A 21162-nucleotide genomic window follows, 5' to 3' on the forward strand; every position below is an offset into this window, starting at 1 on the left:
GGGACCGCCCCTCCAGCGCCGCGCCCCGCCCCTCCAGGCTCACGGACCGCCCCTCCGGGCACACGGACCGCCCCTCCGGGTGCAGGGGCCTGCCCTCCAGGCACACGGACGGCCCCTCCAGTGTAGGGACTGCCCCTCCGGGCACACGGACCGCCCCTCCGGGCGCGGGGACCGCTCCCGGCGCCGAGGCCCCGCCTTGCAGCCCGCCCATTGGCCCCGCTAGACCCTCACCCCGCCCCCGGCACGGCCCAGCCACGCCCTCCTCGTTACTGCTCCGGACACCTTGTGAGTCTGGGGATTGTTGCGTCTGGCAACCGAGCTCAGAGCTCCGCCGGGCTGGGCTCAGCTGGGAGTCCGCCGGTCTCCCCGAAAGTGACAGAGGCTTTCGTATCGCGCAAGCCCCCTCCTGGTCGCCCCGAGAGTCCCCTTTTTCTGGTGCCTCGTAGGGATGCTTTTGGTGGTCCTCGTGTTCCTGCTGCCCACAGTCTCGGGTAGGAGCCTGCAGAGCGTGCGCGCTGCTGGGGAACCGGAGCGGCTCGCGAGGCCGGCCGACTGGAACCGAGGGTGGGAGGAGATTTGCTTTTTGTCTCTCGTGAGAGTCGTGGGACTGGGTCCACTCCAGGGTCATATGGAGTTGGGGTAGAAAGCGTGACCAGAGGGGACCACATAGCGCTAGAAGAGAAGTCTTGCTTGTTGGTGCGCACTCAGCGGCGCGGAGTGATGTGCGCAGCCGGACTTACCAAGGGGGAAACTAGCAAAAGCTTGCAGGGTTTCTGGGACTGAGCCACTTGGGGACTGGTCTGCTGGCCTGTTGGTGGTGGTGATGGCTTGCTTTTGAGTTCTCAGGTGCCTGGGGAATATTGGTAGGCTGGTTCTGTGCCTATGTATGTGTGGAGGGATGGGAGAGGGTGGGCGGGGAGGTTTGCTCTCTGTACTCTGGGCAGGTTTATAACGAGAGTGGAGTATTGGTATCCTGCTGGGCTGAGGGAGGCCGTTCAGGGTGTTCTGTAGTGTGATTTTGTAGAAGTGGCCACCCAGCGGTGCCAAGTTGGGAAGCTCGTGTGGTGCACAAAACGGTCAGGTGGGAGAAGTCGCTGTGTACTCTGCCTACACCCCCACGTTCCCAGCCCCGCCTGGTGGTGGAGGCTGTGGCTCAGAATCCAGGAGGCAGCATAAGAAGTCACCATCCTTGTGCCCCGGGTGCTCACACCATTGACACAAGGCACCAGTGAGCACAGAGACATAAGTGATAAGGTGGCCACTAGGCATATAATCCTGACGGAGGCAGTGGAGGATGAGAAGTGCTCACTTGCCTTGGTCACCAGAGGCAGCACTGGACTCCCCAGGTGGCTCAGTGCTAAAGAACCTGCCTGCCATACAGGAGACGCCAGTCTGTCCCTGAGTGGGGAAGATCTCCTGGAGAAAGGCATGGCAACCCACTCCAATATTCTTGCCTGGAGAATCCCGTGGACAGAGGAGCCTGGCAGGCTACAGCCCATAGGGTCGCAAAGAGTTGGACATGACTGAAGCGGCCTAGCATACATGCACGTATCATCAAACTGACTGTCATAGGTAACCCAGGGCCCCCAGCTACCCCAAGACCCAGTCTTGCCCACCAGAAGGCTGAAGACACAGCCGTACGCAGGAGTGGGCCCACATTAACCCTTGGATCCCTGGCACCCCAAAACCAGGTGTAGAACAGGGTCTTGTCTGCCAGGAGGTCAGGATGGATCCCTGACCTTGCCTAATCCATGAAAAGATGGACACCAGCCCCAAGAGCCCTGAGCCTCAGCCCATCCTCTCTGTGTTAACACCAACTCCAGGACCCTGTCCCTGAAAGCAGGGTCCCTGGGACCTGGTCCTGCCCACCTTGAGCCTGGTGCTGCTCGCCAGCACTAATGCCAAGACCCACAGGGCCCCAGCCCACCAGCAAGCTGACACAACCTCCAAGATGCCTTGCGCCCCTCAGCCAGCCATGTCGCGATCTGACCCTACCCATCAACTGGTCAAAACCAGCTATGAAACCCACCTATGCTGTGACCCCAGCCACCAGCAGTTCTGGGGCCCCTGACCCTGCAGCTGCCACCCTGAGACCAGGTTCTGCCACCCCCAAAACACACACACACATACACACACACACACACACACACGCGCGCGCGCGCGCATGCGTGTGTCTCCACATCCAGCCAGTTTGTGACCTGGTCCTACCTATCAAAGGGCTGGCTCCAAGACTGGGATTCCCCTGACCTTGCAGCCAATCACACTAGGATCCAGACCTACACACAGTGACTAGCAGCCTCAACACAGAACAGAGCCTGGCAGTCAGTCATCCAGACCAGGAGCCCGTCATTCCTATAGTCGTGCACACAGTGGTCAGACCATCACAGCAGAGGTGTTCAGACAGCCCAACTTAACGATTTCTGAAGACAAGATATGGCTTGGCATTCAGTACCTTTCCTTTACAATTGATGATGTGTCTGCAATCCAGCTTCATCTTCCTCACCAACTAGAATCTTCTTTATGTGGCAGTTTTTTCAAGTTTGATTTAAAAAAAAAATGTGCAGTATTGTAAGATTTAGATGTTCTTGCTTACGAGCATTATATCAGCCTTTTAGAATCTTAATTTATACAAACATGGACTTCAGTTTCAGTGAAATTTATTTTGATATTCCTTTTAAAAAGTAGTTTTTGTGGACAGTGAGAGAAGGGGCGGGATGGTCAGGTTTCATTGAGGTCCCACTTTGATCAGAGACCATAATTATCCTGAAGTTACCATCTGGGCATGGATCTGGGTTTGTGCTTGAGTATGAGAGTTATTTTTAAATTTTGTAAGCAGGTAGAGAGTGCTTGCCAAACTTTTGCAAGTATACAGAAGGTGAACAGTTCTCTTGATATGTACAGAGACTGTTTCATCTTCTTTAAACTCATCTGGGAAACTGAAAATTTGGGGATTTTCTGAATGCAATCTACCATATTCTATAATGGCATACTGTATAATGCTTCTTGTAAAAGTATAGCATCGCAGGCCAATATAATTGTACTGTAAACCATCTGGAAAAAAATCTTAGTCAAGATATGTTTACTTTGAAAATCCTCACAGGAATAAAGAATCCAATATTCTGAATAAGAGAAGAAATTATTCAGATACATAAAGCAAAGCAAATACATAAAACAAACAACATTTGTATAATTTAATTATGGGCATGCTATTAACTTGATTTCTTTCTTGGTTCCAGGAAACTCTGAATGATGTTATACATTTCTATCTAGGATGGAATTGTACAGCATTTCTAGTCCATTTTTTTCCCCTATTGTAAAATGAGAACATATAGCTCAAATTGAGTAAATTTAATGTTATTAGTAAAATCCAACTCTATACTGATCATTAAACAGTATTTTTAATAACTGCATCATTTTTTTTGTTTATTTTTTGCTTTTGTTTTGGGCAGTTGATGGAGATGCATTCATATATTAAGATCAAAATACTGGAAATGCTGAAAACATTTTGCCAATAGGTGGATTTCAGCACACGGTGTAAATGAAATGTCGGACAGAGTATCAAGAGAGGAATCTGAAATTTAGAAAATGGTGAAAAAGGAGAATAATATTTCACTTGTTTAGAGTTCTCTCTTGACTAGTCTGTCAATCTGAAGACCTAGATTCAAGAAGTAATTACAGCAAAGTTTCCTCAGGGATCAAAATAGATTTATCTCCCTTCTCCTTTAGGTCCTTAACTGTATAGGAGAGGCCTCTGCATTCTTTTAGCACTTTAGGACTTTAAATATCATAATATTTTACATCATTTCTAGCAGATTCATAAGATTTCCAAGAGCACAGATAATTAAAGGGAAGAGGACTTCTTGAAGCAGGAGTAACACTGTTCTAGGGAAGAACCCCCGACAAAAAAAAGGCCAGAGATAAAAATTCTAAAATAATAGCAATAGAATTTATTGTCAGGATACATTGGATAAACAGCCCAAACAGTTACTGCAGGAAGCTTTTAAGGGCATGTACAATCCATTAATCAGTGAATGAAGATTAAATTATGTTTACAGTAATGTCCAAGAAACCAATTTTTTATGTAAGGTTATTCAAAGTAATAAAATTTGATTATTTAAAGGGTATCCATTTATTTATAAAATGTTCAATTCACTAACCTAGACAGTGTATTAAAAAGCAGAGACATTACTTTGCTGACAAAGGTCCATATAGTCAAAGCTACAGTTTTTCCAGTAGTCATGTATGGATATGAGAGTTGGACTATAAAGAAAGCTGAGCACCAAAGAATTGATGCTTTTGAACTGTGGTGTTGGAGAAAACTCTTTAGAGTCCCTTGGACTGCCAGGAGATCAAACTAGTCAGTCCTAAAGGAAATCAGTCCCGAATATTCATTGGAAAGACTGATGCTGAAGTTGAAGCTCCAATATTTTGGCCACCTGATGCAAAGAATGACTCATTAGAAATGATGCTGGGAAAGATTGAAGGCAGGAAGTGAAGGGGACGACAGAGGATGAGATGGTTGGATGGCATTATCAGCTCAATGGACATCAGTTTGAGCAAGCTCTGGGATATGGTGGAGGACAGGGAAGCCTAGAGTGCTTCAGTCCATGGGGTAGCAAAGAGCTGGACGTGAGCGACTGAACAACAGCCACAACAATTCACTGATACAAAGCAAATAGAAGGATGTTATATTTTTAAATACTTTAGTCCATATTTATTTTGACCTATGAAATTCACAATGTTTATTTGATATTACTCTTACCCAGTATGTACAGAGTGTAGTAAAAAAGAAGGCATATGATCTCTGCCCTCTAGGACATTGCCTTCTGAGAGGACACTGAGTCTAAACTATGGAAGAGTAATCTGATCAGAGTGCTATATGCTATACAAGACTTCTTAGGGAGAGGTGAATTTTGAAATGATGAATTTAGAAAGAAGAGGGAAGGACACATACCTATAAATACATTTTAAAACCCAAAACATAGATGCTATCTTTTCAATTGTGTTGAATGAAAGTTCACCTTATTCCTCAACAAACCAAAAAAGCTCATCGATGGTTATTTCAAGTAAGCAGGGCACATCCTTTGCTACTGTTGCCACATGGGTAAAAGCATGGGCGTGTATGCGTGCCCAGTTGTGTCCAGTTCTTTTCGACCCCATGGACTATAGCCTGCCAGGCTCCCCTGTCCCTGGGATTTTTTCAGGCAAGTATACTGGAGTGGATTGCCATTTCCTCTTCCAGGGGATCTTCCTAACTGAGGGATCGGACCCAGATCTCCTGCGTCTCCTGCATCCTCAGGCAATTCTTTACCAGTTAGCCACCTGGGAAAGCATGAGACAGTCATTGAATCTTTCTACTTATTCTGTAGTACCTACCCGAGGCCAGGCCACAGTCCCTGGCTGATGAAAGAGATAAAGTACTTCACTTGCATGTTCTTATTCTCTCTATTCCTAGAGGCTTGTGGTGATCCACCAAGATTTGACACTATGAGGCTCCAGGGTGCACCCAAACCCAATTATCGTCCTGGGGAATGTGTACAATATGAGTGTCGTCTAGGTTTCAAGCCCAAGGTTCCTACTCTCCCGAGATCTGCTCTTTGTCAAGATAATAATACATGGTCATCTCTCCAGGATGCCTGTGTAGGTAAATAAACAAACAAAAATGTTTTATAGCACTGGATATTTACACACCTTAGTGTGCCTATTCCACTACTTCAGTGATGATTTTATCATGTGAATATAGGTTTTTAGATATCTGTGCATTTGTTCAGGCTTTGAAAAATCCCCAGGGAATCTTTTTCTTGGTAATTGTTTACCTGGGTAAATATGAATCTTGTTTGGCCATATAATATGGAAAGAAAATAATAGTTAAATGAATAACAAGATTCCCATGAATTCAAACAAGCAAAGTAGACTTTTGAATTTGATTTAAACCTATTTTTGAAATTAGTATAAACCAACATATTTGAACATTTCCTTTTAGAAAAATCATGTCCTAATGTAGGAGAGCCTGTGAATGGCCAAGTCAACTTCGTGAATGGAAGTGCTCTGTTTGGTTCACAGGTTCACTTTGCTTGTAATCCGGGGTAAGTAAGATGCTCATTACAGAAAATAAGGTTCAGTATTACTAATTCCATTTTTGTTTTGCTCCTCTTTTTAAACATTTCTATAAACTAGATTTCATTTTGTTTTCTATGTGACAATTTGTACTTGTAGTCAAAGTTATTGCACTATTTACGAAGACCTGAAAAATGTGTAATTAGAAAGAAGTTTAAATTGAAGTAAAGCAAAACTGTATAACTTACTATGTGTGTGTTCAGTCGCTCAGTCATGTCCAACTCTTTGAAACTCCATGGACTGCCAGGGTCCTGCCAGGCTCCTCTTTCCATGGAGTTTTCCAGGCAAGAATACCTGGGTGGGTTGCCACTTCCTACTCCAGGGGATCTTCCCAACGCAGGGATCGAACCTGCATCTTTTGTGTCTCCTGCATTGACAGGGAGATTCTTTAACACTAGCATCACCTGGGAAGCCCATGTAACTTACTATATGTAGTAATAAACCTATTGTATAAATTAAAAATGTAGTAATCATGGTAATTTTATTCTTGACAATAATTTAAAATTGTCAGTTCTTAGAGTTGAAATGGGGCTTATGAAATAGGAAGAGAACTGTCAACCAGACATACTCTTATTTTGAGATAATCTGTAGTTTTAAGGGGCTTCGCTGCTGGCTCAGAGGTTAAAGTGTCTGCCTGCAGTGCAAGAGACCGGGGTTTGATCCCTGAGTCGGGAAGATCCCCTGGAGAAGGAAATGGCAACCCACTCCAGTACTCTTGCCTGGAGAATCCCATCTCATCCTCTGTCATCCCCTTCTCCTCCTGCCTTCAATCTTTCCCAGCATCAGGGTCTTTCAAATGAGTCAGTTCTTTGCATCAGGTGGCCAAAGTATTGGAGTTTCAGCTTCAGCATCAGTCCTTCCAATGAATATTCAGGACTGATTTCCTTTAGGATGGACTGGTTGGATCTCCTTGCAGTCCAAGGAACTCTTACGAGGCTTCTCCAACACCACAGTTCAAAAGCATCATTTCTTCGGCGCTCAACTTTCTTTATGGTCCAACTCTAACTGGAAAAACCATAGCTTTGACTAGATGGACCTTTGTTGGCAAAGTAATACCTCTGCTTTTTAATATGCTGTCTAGGTTGGTTATAACTTTTCTTCCAAGGAGCAAGTGTCTTTTAGTTTCATGGCTGCAGTCACCATCTACAGTGATTTTGGAGCCCCCAAAAATAAAGTCTGCCACTGTTTCCATTGTTTCCCCATCTATTTGCCATGAAGTGATGGGACCAGATGCCATAACCTTTGTTTTCTGAATGTTGAGCTTTAAGCCAACTTTTTCACTCTCCTCTTTCACTTTCATCAAGAGGTTTTTTAGTTCCTCTTCACCTTCTGCCATAAGGGTGGTGTCATCTGCATATCTGAGGTTATTGATATTTCTCCTGGCGGCTTGTGCTTCATATTAGTTAGTCTACTAAAATGAATATAATCATTTTAACAGTATTAACTCTTCTAATCCATGAGCATGGTATATCTTTCCTTATTTTTCTGTCATCTTCAATTTCTCTCATTGTACATTACAGTACTCCAAGTAAAGTACAGATCTTTTACTTCCTTTCTTAAGTTTATTGCTAGGTAGTTTATTCCTTTGATGCAATTATAAATGGGATTGTTGTATTAATTTATCTTACTGATAGCTTCTTTTCAGTGTATAAAAACACAACAGATTTCTGAATACTTATTTTTTATCCTTCAACTTTTTATCCTTCAACTGAATTTATTCAGTTCTGTTCAGTCACTCAGTCATTTCCAACTCTTTGCGACCCCATGGACCACAGCACGCCAGAGTTCCCTGTCCATCACTGACTCCTGAGCTTGCTCAAACTCATGTCCATTGAGTCGGTGATGCCATCCAACCATCTCATCCCCTGTCGTCCCCTTTGCCTGCCCTCAATCTTCCCCAGCATCGGATCTTTTCCAGTGAGTCAGTTTTTCACATCAGGTGGCCAAAGTGTTGGAGCGTCAGCTTCATCACCAGTCCTTCCAATGAATATTTAGGGTTGATTTCCTTTAGGATTGACTGGTTTGATCTCCTTGCTCTCCAAGGGACTTTCAAAAGTCTTCTCCAGCATCACAGTTTGTAGGTATCAAATCTTCGGCACTCAGACTTTTTCATGGTCTGGCTCTCACATCCATACACGACTACTGGAAAAATTGTAGCTTTGACTAGATGGACATTTGTTGGCAAAGTAATGTCTCTGCTTTTTAACACACTGTCTAGGTTCATCATTGCTTTTCTTCCAAGGGGCAAGCATCTTTTAATTTCATGGTTTGCAGTCACTGTCCACAGTGATTTTGGAGCCCAAGAGAATAAAGTCTGTCACAGTTTGCATTATTTCCCTATCTATTTGCCATGAAGTGATGGAACCAGATGCCATGAACTTCAGTTTTTGAATGTTGAGTTTTAGGCCAGGTTTTTCACTCTTCTCTTTCACCTTCATCAAGAGGATCTTTAATTCCACTTCACTTTCTACCATAAGGGAGATGTCATCTGAGTACCTGAGGTTATTGATATTTCTTCTGGCAATCTTGATTCCAGCTTGTGCTTTATCCACCCTGGAATTTCACATGATGTACTCTGCATATAAGTTAAATAATATATTATCTTATATATTACCTATATTATACTGAGGTATGTTCCTTTTATGGGGAATGTCCCAAGTGGTTCAGTGGTAAAGAATCTGCCTCAATGCAGAAGCCATAGGAGATGCAGGCTCAATCCCTGGGTTGGGGAGATACCCTGGAGAAGGAAATGACAACCCACTCCAGTAGTTTTGCCGAGAGAAACCATGGACAGGTTAGCCTGGTTGGCTACAGTCCATACAGTCCCTAAGAGTGGGACACACCTGAGCACGCATGCAGTACTTTCTTCCTTCCCTCTATATCCATGTTGTTGAGAGTTTTTATCATAGATGGACCTGGAATTTGTTAAAAGCTTCCTGCATTTGTGAGATAATCTATGATTTTTATTCTTCAGTGTATTAATGTAGTATATCACGTTGACTGATTTGTGACTTTGAACCATCCATGCAGCCCTGGTAGGGCTTCCCTGGTAGCTCAGCTGTTAAAGAATCCACCTGCAATGCAGGAGACCCCGGATGGATTCCTGGGTGGAGACGATCCTCTGGAGGAGGGCATGTTAATACACTGCAATATTCTTGCCTGGAGAATCCCCATGGACAGAGGAATCTATAGGGTGACAGTCCATGGGTCACAAAGAGTTGGACATGACAGCGTTATACTAAGCACAGCTCATGCACCCCTGAGATAAATCCCACTTAATCATGGTGTATGACCCTTTTAAAGTATTTTTTTTATTTATTTGCTAATATTTTATTAAGCATTTTTGTATCTAGGTTCTTCAAGGATATTGGTCTGTAATTTTCTTTTGCTGTGGTATCTTTGTCTGGCTTAAGTATTAGAGTGATTTTAGCCTTTTACAATGCATTTGAAAGTGTTTCTTTCATTGAAATTTTTTGAAATAGTTTGAGAAGAATAGGTGTTCTCTTTCAATTCAATAAGGCATAGTTAGTTTGCAGTATTCTATTAGTTTCAGGGGTACAATAAAGTAATTCAAAACTTTTATAGATTAGACTTGATTTATCATTATTTTAAAATACTGGCCATATTACCTGGGTTGCATAATATATTGTTAGTTTGAGGAGGATAAGTGTCAACTCTTCTCACAATGTTTTGTTTGTTGAGAGTTTTTTTGTTAGTGACTTGATTCCATTACTGATAATTAATTAGTTAATATTTTCTATTTCTTCCTGGTAGAGTCTTAGGAGATTGTGCCTTTCTCAGAATTTGTGCGTTTCTTCTTGGTTGTTCGTTTTATTGCCATAGAGTTGTTCATGGTGACCTTTTACGATCCTCTTTGTTTCTTAAGTGTTGGTTGTAAGTTCTCTATTTTGATTTCTGATGTTATTGATTTAGACCCTCTTTTTTTAAAAAATTGAGTCAGGCTAAATGTTTTAACTGTTTTTTTTTTTTTTTTTTATGTTTTCAAAGTACCATGTCTTTTTTTCTTTCATCCTTTTTTTTTTTCTATTTCATTTATTTCTGCCTTGATCTTTATGATATTTTTTTCCTTCTACTAACTTTTGATTTTGTTTTGTCTTCATTTCCTACTTCCTTAAGATGTAAGTAGGTGTTTAATTGAGATTTTTCTTGTTTTCTAAGGTAAGCTTCTTTTGCTATAAAGTTTCCTCCTGGAACTGCTTTTGCTGCATCTCATAGAATTTAAGTCATTGTATTTTTGTTTTCATTTGTCTCCAGTTTTAAAAAAATTGTTCTTTGGTTACATGAGTGGTCTGTTCATTGTTTAGCAGGATAATGTTGAGCCTTGTTAGTGTTTATAGCTGATTTCTGGTCTCATGTCTTTGTTGTCAGAAAAAATGCTTGATATGATTTCAATTTTTTTAAATTTACCAAAGCTTGTTTTGTGGCCTGGAATATGATCTATCCTGGAGGATGTTCCATGTGTCCTTGAAAAGAATATATATTCTTTTGCTTTTGGATCTATGTTCCATACATATTTATTAAGTTCATCTGATATAATGTATCATTTAAAGCTAATGCTTCCTTATTGATTTTCTGTCTATATGTCCTTTGATGTATGTGTGTTGTTAAAGTCATGTTTGATTGTTGTGTTGCTGCCAATTTCTCCCTTTATATCTGTTATATTTTCCTTATGTATTTAGATGATTGTCTATTGTATACATATGTATTTACAATTGCTATATCTTCTTCTTGGACTGATCCCTTGATCATTATGTACGGTTCTACTTTGTCTCTTCTACAGTCTTTTTTTAAACTGTATTTTGTCTGTGATAAGTATTCGTATTATAACTTTCTTTTGCTTTACATTTACATGGAATACATTTTTTCATTTCTCCATTTTCAGACTTTGTGTCTTTATATCTGAAGTGAGTCTCTTTCATGCAGCATATCATTAGATCTTGTTTTTTTACCCTTTTAGCCACTCCATGTCTTTTGAGTATTGTTTCTTTTACATTTAAAATAAAAATTGGTAGGTATCCATGTTTTGTCATTTTCTTAATCATTTACTGTTTGTTACTGCAGTTCTCTTTCAATCTTCTTTTGCTAACTTTCTTTGTGATTTGATGAGTATCTTTAATGTTCAGTTTGGATGTCTTTCTTTTGTGTGTGTGTGTATTATAGAGTTTTGGTTTGTGATTGCCATGAGAATTTTGTATAAAACTTCATGATTGCTTAACATTGCTGAGTTCTTAAGTTCAAATACATTTTAACTACACTTATTTTTACTCCCCTCCTCTCATGTTTAATGTTTTCGACATCATATTTTATAGTTCATTGTTTTGTGCATCCCTTAACTTCTTATTATATATATGTGTGTGTATGTGTGTATACATATATGTATGTGATTTGGCTCCTTTGTCTTTTAACCTTCCTACTAGTTTTATAAATGGTTTATCTACTACCTTTCTTGTATGTTTCCCTTTACAAATAAGATGATTCCTTCACAATCTTCATATTTTTTAGTTGTGGCCTTTTCTTTTGTACTTAAAAAAAAATCCTTTTAACATTTTTTTGTGAAGCCCATTTAGTGGTACTGAATTCTTTTAGTTTTGCTTGTCTGTAACATTGTTTCATGGAGAAGGCAATGGCAGCCCACTCCGGTACTCTTGCCTGGAAAATCCCACAGATGGAGGAGCCTGGTAGACTGCAATCCATGGGGTCATGAAGAGTCGGACACGACTGAGCAACTTCACTTTCACTTTTCACTTTCCTGCATTGGAGAAGGAAATGGCAGCCCACTCCAGTGTTCTTGCCTGGAGAATCCCAGGGACGGCGGAGCCTGTGGGCTGCCGTCTATGGGGTCGCACAGAGTCGGACATGACTGAAGTGACTTAGCAGCAGCAGCAGCAGCAACATTCTTTCAAATCTAAATATCTTTGCCAGGTACAGTATTTTTATATATAGATTTTTAGCTTTCATACCTTTAACCTTATCATGCTACTGCCTTTTGATCTTTAAAGTTTCTTCTGAAAATGCTTATAATCATATGGGAATTTATTATATGCAGCCAGCTGCTTTTCTTGTGCTGCTTTTAAGAATCTCTCTGTCTTTAATTTCTGCCAGTTTGATTACAATTCATCTTGGTGTGGATCTCTTTGTGTTCACTGTGTTTGGGACTCTGCTTTCTGGACCTAGAAATCTATTTCCTTTCCCATGTTAGGGAAATTTTCAGCTATTTGTTCTTTAATTAAATTCTCTGCTCCTTTCTCTCCCTCTTCTTCTTCTGGGGCCCCATGATGCAAATTATTTAGTATGTTTGATATTGTCTCAGAGAACTTAAACCATCTGCATTTTTTTCAATTTTTTTCTAATCAGCTTTAGTGATTTCCTCTATTCTGTCTTCCAGTTGCTGATCCATTGTTCTGAATCATGTAATCTACTATTGAATCCTTCTGGTGTAATTTTATTACAACTATTGTATTCTTCAGCTCTGTTAAGGTTTTTTAAATATTTCATAATTTATTAAATTTCTTACTATATTCATCCATTCTACTTCTGACTTTTTTGAACTTTCTTATAATCATTACCTTGAACTTTTTATAAGGTATATTGCTTGTCTCCAATCCAGGTAGTTCTTCTTCTGGGCTACTTCCTTCCCATGGGACATATTTTTTCTTGCCTTATTTTACCTAATTCTCTGTGTTTTCTTTGTTCTAGGTAGTTCAGATATGTTTCTGAGTTTTGGAAAAGTGGTCTTATGTAGAAGACATTCTATATGGCCCAGCAATGTACTCCCATCTGTTTACTATATGTGTATCTTCTAATGTTCCTTATACAGGCTGCAAGGCTCTTTATTTATGGCAGAGCCAGCTACTGGGAAGCATTGATAACAGTGCTAGCCCTCAGATGGCTTGGCTGACAGGCCATGCCTCATACAGACTCTGATGGCCCACTAGTGGGTGAGACTGGGTCTTGGTGCAGCTGTCTGCATGGCCCAGGGAGTCATGGGACTGGTGTTGACTGGCAGGACCAGGCCCCAGGGTGTCTGGCTGCTCATCCCAGTGCATCCTGGGACTGTTGCCAGTTCATTGGTGAATGGTAAGCCCCCAACACTAATAAGCAAGGAAGAGGTTCTCAAAACGGTATTTTTTGTTAGCATGACTGTCCTCCTGGTACAATGAATTCCCAAATGGCTACCACCAGTCTCTGTGTTCCCAGAAGGAGGCCCAGTTGCCTCTTGGAGAGGCTCTGCAAGATCACACACAGTCTGATCCAGGCTCATTTGAAGTTACTGCCTCTGGCCTATGTTTCAAAGTGTGCAAGTTTTTATATTTTTTAATGTAAACATTTATAAATTTAAATTTCCTTCTTGTCACATCTTTTGCTGTATTCCATTCATAAGTTTTGGTAGGTTATATTTTCATTTCCATTTTTTACCAAGTCCAAGTACATTCTCCTTGATGCATGACAGGGCAATAAATCTGAGAGGTGAAGTGTTGAGGTGAAGAATACAACTTTACTCAGAAAGCTGGCAGACTGAGAAGATGTCAGACTAATATCTCAAAATAACCATCTTATTGTGATCTAAATGCCAGGTTCTTTTATAGAACAGAAAAGGGGTGGGGGTGAGGAAGTAAAGTAAAAAAAAAAGGCCATTAATCTTACAAAAGTCTTCTGGAATAGCCAGCCTCAGGGAGGGGATGTGAAATTTTTTCCCTTGTTGTGGGCCAGGGTCCTGAACAAAGGCCTTAGATAGGCCATTATGTATGATTACAATAATAAAAGCAAAGAAAAGCAAAAGTTAAAGTCAAAGATACAAGCCCAACTTGGAGTCAATATTGACTCTTCCCTGTAACACATTCATGTCAAAGTGTATTCTAAGTGCCCTTATGATTAAAAGGACTTTTTAAATTTTAGCAATTTTGAGAGGTTTCCAATTTTCCCATTGATTTTGATTTTTGAGTTTGTCCTGTGGTGATCAAAGACCATATTTGTGTGGTATCTACCTTTTTTTCCCCTCCCCAACCTGATATCTACCTTAATTCTTATTAATTTTGGCCTAGCAAAATTAACTACTATTAAGTATCTATTATCTATTATGTAATTATATTATGAAGAATATTAATTTTTTTCATCTGTGACCTAACATGTGGTCTAACCTGGGAAATGTCCAGTATGCACTTGAGAAGACTATATTCTGTTGTTGTTAGATAGAGTGCTCTGTATATGTCAGTGAGACCTAGTTTGTCTTGTATTGTTGAAGTCCTCTACTTCCTTACTTATCTTCTACCAAGTTGTTTAATACATTATTATGAGTGGGGCATTGAAGTTTCCAACTATTACTGTAGAAATGCCTATTTTGTATAAATGTCTTTCACTCCTTTCAGTTCTGTCATTTTTTGCTTCGTATATTTTCATGGCTTCTTATTAGATGCATAAATGTTTATAATTGTTATATCTTATTCAAGTACTTAATCCTTTTTAAAATATAATGTCCTTCTTTGCCTATACACTTTTTGTCTAGAGTCTATTTTATCTAAATTAGTATAGTCATCCCTGCTCTCTTTTAGATACTATTAGCAAGGAATATATTTTTGCACCCTTTCATATTCAACACATTTCTGTCTATGGATGTCATGTGAGTCTCTTGGAGGTAGCATATAGCTGAATCATGTGTTTTATGCACTCTGCCAATTTCTGACTTTTGATTAAAGAGTTTAATACATTTAAATTTAATAAATTACCAAAAGGAGGGACTTATTTCTGTAATTGTGCCATTTGCTTTCTATAAGCCTTTTAGCTTTTTTGTTCCTAATTTCCTGCATTACTTTTTTCTTTTGTGTCTAGTTGATTTTTATAGTGAAATGAATAGTTTCTGCATTATTTCCTTTTTTGTACATTCTATAGCTATTTTGTTTATGGTTACCATTGGGACTACATTTAACTTCCTACAGTTATAGAACTCCAAGTTGAATTAATACCAAATTAACTACAAAAATTGTAGTAGCAAACCACCTGTAATCAAATGATATCTTTTAAAATTGCTTATGAATTTACTTTAAGTGAGATCTTTATTTTTCCACAACAATTTGAGTTACTGTCTCATGTCCTATTATTTCACCTTGCAAGACTCCCTCAAGTGTTTCTTGCTGCTGAGGTCTCAGTCAGTTTAATCACTCAGTTGTGTCCAACTCTTTGCAACCCATGGACTACAGCATGCCAGACATCCCTGTCCATCACCATCTCCCAGAGCTTACTCAAACTCATGTCCATAGACTTGGGATACCATTCAACCATCTCATCCTCTGTTATCCCCTTCTCCTACCCTTCTGCCTTCAATCATTCTCAGTATCAGGGTCTTTTCCAATGAGTCAGTGATGCATCAGGTGGCCAAATATTGGAGTTTCAGCTTCAGCATCAGTCCTTCCAATGAATATTCAGGACTGATTTCCTTTAGGATTGGCTAATTGGATCTCCTTGCAATCAAAGGGACTCTCAAGAGTCCTTTCTAACAACACAAGTCAAAATCATCAATTCTTCAACTGTCAGCCTTCTTTATAGTCCAACTCTCACATTGACACATGGCTGTGGAAAAACCATAGCTTTGACCAGATGGACCTTTGTTGACAAAGTAATGTCTCTGCTTTTTAATAAGCTGTCTAGGTTGGTCATAACTTTCCTTCCAAGGAGTAAAAGTCTTTTAATTTCATGGCTGCAGTCACCATCTGCAGTGATTTTGGAGCCCAAAAAGATAAAGACTTTCACTGTTTCCATTGTTTCCCCATCTATTTTCCATGAGGTGATGGGACCAGATGCCATGATCTTTGTTTTCTGAATGATGAGTTTTAAGTTTTTTTCACTCTCCTCTTTCAATTCATCAAGAGGCTCTTTAGTTCTTTGCTTTCTGCTATAAGGGTGGTGTCATCTGCATAACTGAGGTTATTGCTATTTCTCTCCACAATCTTGATTCCAGATTGTGCTTCATCCAGCCCAGCATTTCTCATGATGTCCTCTGCATATGTTAAATAAGCAGGGTGACAATATACAGCCTTGATGTACTTCTTTGCTGATTTGGAACCAGTCCATTGTCCCATGTCTAGTTCTAACTGTTGCTTCTTGACCTGCGTACAGATTTCTCAGGAGGCAGGTCAGGTAGTCTGGTATTCCTTTCTCTTGAAGAATTTTCCACACTTTGTTATGATCCACACAGTCAAAGGCTTTAGCATAGTCAATAAAGCAGAAGTAGTTTTTCTGGAATTCTCTAGCTTTATCATGATACAGTGGATGTTGGAAATTTGATCTCTGGTTCCTCTGCCTTTTCTAAATCCAACTTGAACATCTGGAATTTCATGGTTCATGTACTGTTGAAGTCTGAATTGGAGAATTTTGAGCATATCTTTGCTAGCATTTGAGATGAGTGCAATTGTGCAGTAGTCTGAGCATTCTTTGGCATTGCCTTTCTTTGGGATTGAAATGAAAACTGACCTTTTCCAGTCCTGTGGCCACTGCTGAGTTTTCCAAATTTGCTGGCATATTGAGTGCAGCACTTTCACAGCATCATCTTTTAGGATTTGGAATAGCTCAACTGGAATTCCATCACCTCCACTAGCTTTGTTCATAGTGGTGCTTCCTAAGGCCTACTTGACTTCACATTCCAGGATGTCTGGCTCTAAGTGAGTGATCACACCATCGTGGTTATCTGGGTCATGAAGATCTTTTTTGTACAGTTCTTCTGTGTATTCTTGCCACCTCTTCTTAATATCTTTTGCCTCTGTTAGGTCCATACCATTTCTGTCCTTTATTTTGCCCATCTTTGCATGAAATGTTCCCTTGGTACCTCTAATTTTCTTGAAGAGATCTCTAGTGTTTCCCATTCTATTGTTTTCCTCTATTTCTTTGCACTGATCACTGAGGAAAGCTTTCTTATCTCTCCTTGCTATTCTTTGGAACTCTGTATTCAGGTGGGTATATCTTTCCTTTTCTCCTTTGCCTTTTGCATCTTTTCTTTTCTCAGCTACTTGTAAGGCCTCCACAGACAATCATTTTGCCTTTTTGCCTTTCTTTTTCTTGGAGATGATCTTGATCCGTGCCTGCTGTATAATGTCATGAACCTCCATCCATAGTTTTCAGGCACTCTGTCTATCAGACCTAATCCCTTGAATCTATTTCTCACTTCCACTGTATAATCGTAAGGTATTTGATTTAGGTCATACCTGAATGGCCTAGTGGTTTTCCCTACTTTCTTCAAATTACGTCTGAATTTGGCAATAAGGAGTTCATGATCTGAGCCACAGTTGGCTCCTGGTCTTGTTTCTGCTGACTGTATAGAGCTTCTCCATCTTTGGCTGCAAAGAATATAATCAATCTGATTTTGGTATTGACTATCTGGTGATGTCCGTGTGTAGAGTCTTCTCTTATGTTGTAGGAAGAGGGTGTTCGCTATGACCAGTGCATTCTCTTGGCAAAACTCTGTTAGACTTTGGCCTGCTTTGTTTTGTACTCTAAGGCCAAATTTGCCTGTTACTCCAGGTGTCTCTTGAGTGCCTACCTTTGCATCCAGTCCCCTGTAATGAAAAGGGCATCTTTTTTTGGGTATTAGTTCTAGAAGGTCTTGTAGGTCTTCATAGAACCATTCAACTTCAGCTTCTTCAGTGTTACTGGTCGGGGCATAGACTTGGATTACTGTGATATTGAATGGTTTGCCTTGAAATGAACAGAGATCATTCTGTCATTTCTGAGACTGCATCCATGTACTGCATTTCGGACTCGTTTGTTTACTATGATGGCTACTACATTTCTTCTAAGGGATTCTTGCCCACAGTAGTAGATATAATGGCCATCTAAGTTAAATTCACCCATCCAGTCCATTTTAGTTCGCTGATTCCTGAAATGTTGATGTTCACTCTTGCCATCTCTTATTTGACCACTTCCAATTTTCCTTGATTCATGGACCTAACATTCCAGGTTCCTATGCAATATTGCTCTTTACAGCATCGGGCTTTACTTCCATCACCAGTCACATCCACAACTGGGAGTTGTTTTTGCTTTGGCTCCATCTCTTCATTCTTTCTGAAGTTATTTCTCCACTGATCTCCAGTAGCATACTGGGCACCTACTGACCTGGGAAGTTGATCTTTCAGTGTCCTATCTTTTTGCCTTTTCACGCTGTTCATGGGACTCTCAAGGCAAGAATACTGAAGTGGTTTGCCATTTCCTTCTCCAGTGGACCACGTTTTGTCAGAACTCTCCATCATGACCCATCCATCTTGGGTGGCCCTAAATGGCATGGCTCATAGTTTCACTGAGTTAGACAAGGCTGTGGTCCATGTGATCACATTGGTTAGTTTTCTGTGGCTGTGGTTTTCATTCTGTCCCCCCTCTGATGGAGAAGAATAAGAGGCTTATGGAAGCTTCCTGCTGGGAGAGACTGACTGTGGGGGAAATTGGGTCTTGTTCTGATGGGCAGGGCCATGCTGAGTAAACCTTTTAATCCAGTTTTCTGTTGATGGGCGGGGCTGTGTTCCCTCCCTGTTGTTTGACCTGAGGCCAAACTATGGTGGAGGTAATGAGGATAATGGTGACCTCCTTCCAAAGGTCCCGTGCGCACACTGCTACACGCAGTGCCCCCAATCCTGCAGCAGGCCACCGCTGACCCACAGTTCAGCTGGAGACCTCTGGACACTCACAGGCAAGTCTGGGTCAGTCTCTCATGGGACCACTGCTCCTTTCTCCTGGGTCTTGTGTGCACAAGCTTTTGTTTGTGCCCTCCAAGAGCCTGTTTCCCCAGTCCTATATAAGTTCTGAAGGCTCTATGGTGGGGTTGATAGCGACCTTCGCCAAGAGGGCTAATGCCATACCCAGGTCTACTGCACCTAGAGCCCCTGCCCCTACAGCAGTCCACTGCTGCCCCATACCTCCTCAGGAAACACTCAAACACAGTTCTGGCTCAGTCTCTGTGAGGTCTCTGGGTCCTGGTGCACACAAGGTTTGTTTCAGCCCTTGAGCATACCTCTGGCGGGTATGGGGTTTGATTCTAAACACGTTTTCACCCCTCCTATTGTCTTACTTAGGTTTCTCCTTTGCCCTTGGATGTGGGGTATCTTTTTTTGGTGGGATCCAACATTCTCCTGTCGATGGTTGTTCAGCAGTGAGTTGTAGTTTTGCAGTTCTCAGAGGAAAAGAGGAGTGCACATCCTTCTGCTCTGCCATCTTGGAGTCAAATACAAATCCCACTTCTAGAGCAGGAGAATGAGTATTCATTACGTTGGTTGTCATGTTCAACAGCTATAACCCAAAATATTCTTAAAAGGTCAGAAATTCTCTGAGACACGTCCAGATTCTCTGTTCCAAAGCACAGCCAGTGCCACACACACCTCACTTCCCCAAAAAAGTCTGTGAGTGTCCAGGAGTCTCCAGTGGAGGTGTGGGTCCACAGTGGCCTAGTGGTCACAGTCTCTCTCTGTTTTTATTTCTGGAAAGGTCCTAATTTCTCCATAACTTTCAAAGAACAGTTTTTTCCTGGATAGAAGATTTTTGTTTGTTTTTGTTGTTGTTGTTGTTTTGTCTTTTAGCACTTTGAGTATCTATAGTCACTATCTTGGGGTTCTGAGTTCTTAATGAGAAATTTCATAACCTTGTTTAGAATCCTCTCTATGTGATTATTCTATCTCTTTCTTGCAGCTTTCAATATTCTCTCCTTGTCTTTTGAAAGCATGAGTATTATGTGTTTCTTTGAGTTCATCTTAGGGTGCATTGAGATTTTGTCATATTTATATTAACATTTAATCAAATTTGAATAGTTTTCTGCCATTAATTTTTCAAACATTCTCTCTGCTCTCTTCTCTGCACTGCCTCCTTCTGAGAGTCCTACATTGTATATGTTGGTAGATCTGTTGGTGTTCCGCAGTTCCAAAGATTTCTTAGGTTCTGTTCATTTTTCTTTAGTCTTTTCTCTTTGTGTTCCTCAGAGACACTAATTTCCATTATCCTGCTTCCAAGTTCTCTGATCCTTTCTTCCTTTTGCTCAAATGTGCCTCCCATGGATTTTTAAAGCCCATTATTGTACTTTTCAACTCCAGAAGTTCCTTGAGGTTTCTTTCTAGTTCTTCTGCCTCCTGTTTGAGATTTCTATGTTTCACACGTGTTCCCTTGACTTCATGATTTCTTCCTTTAGTTCTTTAAACATCTTTAAGCCAGTCATTTTGTTTTTGCTTTTCAAATATTACTGAGGGCCTACCCATGGGGATTAGGCAGGAGGCCTCTGTGAAGACAAACAGGTGCCGGTGAAAGGTGTTATTTGACCTCCTTCTGGAGGCAGTTTGTTGGTATGGCCACATTTGTTCTTGTGGCAGTTGGCAGCATGAAGATTTAGGTGAGCATACACTTGTGGGAAATCATTTGTAGAATATATTTTGGGGCAACCTTGCGGAAGGAAGTTCTCAATGATGCTATACCACAGGCAAAGCACCAAATGCAAGGTGGATTATTTATTTTTTTAAAAAAATTGTTGATTAATGGCTCTGTGCTGAATATCAGCCTGATGAACAAACTGAAAAATATTTCAGGTCTTTCCTGAGCCATTCCCTAGGCATACACTATCACTTTCTGATTTTCGTGCATGTGCAGTTGCTTTGGAACGTCCTAGTATTTAATGTCTGGCTCCTATAAGGGGAAAAACTGAAGATGAAATGGGGAAGAAAGGGCACTTGATATGTCAGCCTCTTGAAGTTACTTCATCCAGGGCAGAAGGGGATTACAAGAGTAGGGGGAGGTGTGTAAAAAATGGCTACCTGTTTCTTTGTCTGATTATCTGTGATCAGAAGCAGCTATCAGTGATAAGAACACAGATCCTCATATTTGGAGGACAGGGTCCTTTTTGAACACCTTGGCTCCCACAAGCAACTTGTAAGCTGCTCTGCAAACACATGCAGAGATCCCTGCCACACTGCTATGGGTGAGGATGGGTAGCTACCACTGTGCTAAGGTAAGAGTTGAAATAGACCAAAGTAAGCCAATTTACCTAAGTCTTCACCTGGACATTGTAAA

The 21162-nt window shown here is 40.9% G+C and overlaps 1 protein-coding gene across 1 annotated transcript in view; it reads left to right on the forward strand.

The window, feature by feature from the left end:
• Positions 1 to 299: 299 nt before the first annotated feature.
• LOC122452377 (membrane cofactor protein-like) overlaps positions 300 to 21162 on the forward strand; it is a 36754-nt gene continuing 15891 nt past the window's right edge. The window contains exons 1-3 of the mRNA XM_043485935.1: positions 300 to 491; positions 5456 to 5644; positions 5984 to 6086. Of these exons, the coding sequence (XP_043341870.1) occupies positions 449 to 491; positions 5456 to 5644; positions 5984 to 6086 (335 nt within the window). The 5' untranslated portion in view covers positions 300 to 448. The remainder of the gene's footprint in view (positions 492 to 5455; positions 5645 to 5983; positions 6087 to 21162) is intronic.

This window comes from Cervus canadensis, chromosome 13 (genome assembly GCF_019320065.1).
Source record: "Cervus canadensis isolate Bull #8, Minnesota chromosome 13, ASM1932006v1, whole genome shotgun sequence".
NCBI lineage: Eukaryota > Metazoa > Chordata > Mammalia > Artiodactyla > Cervidae > Cervus > Cervus canadensis.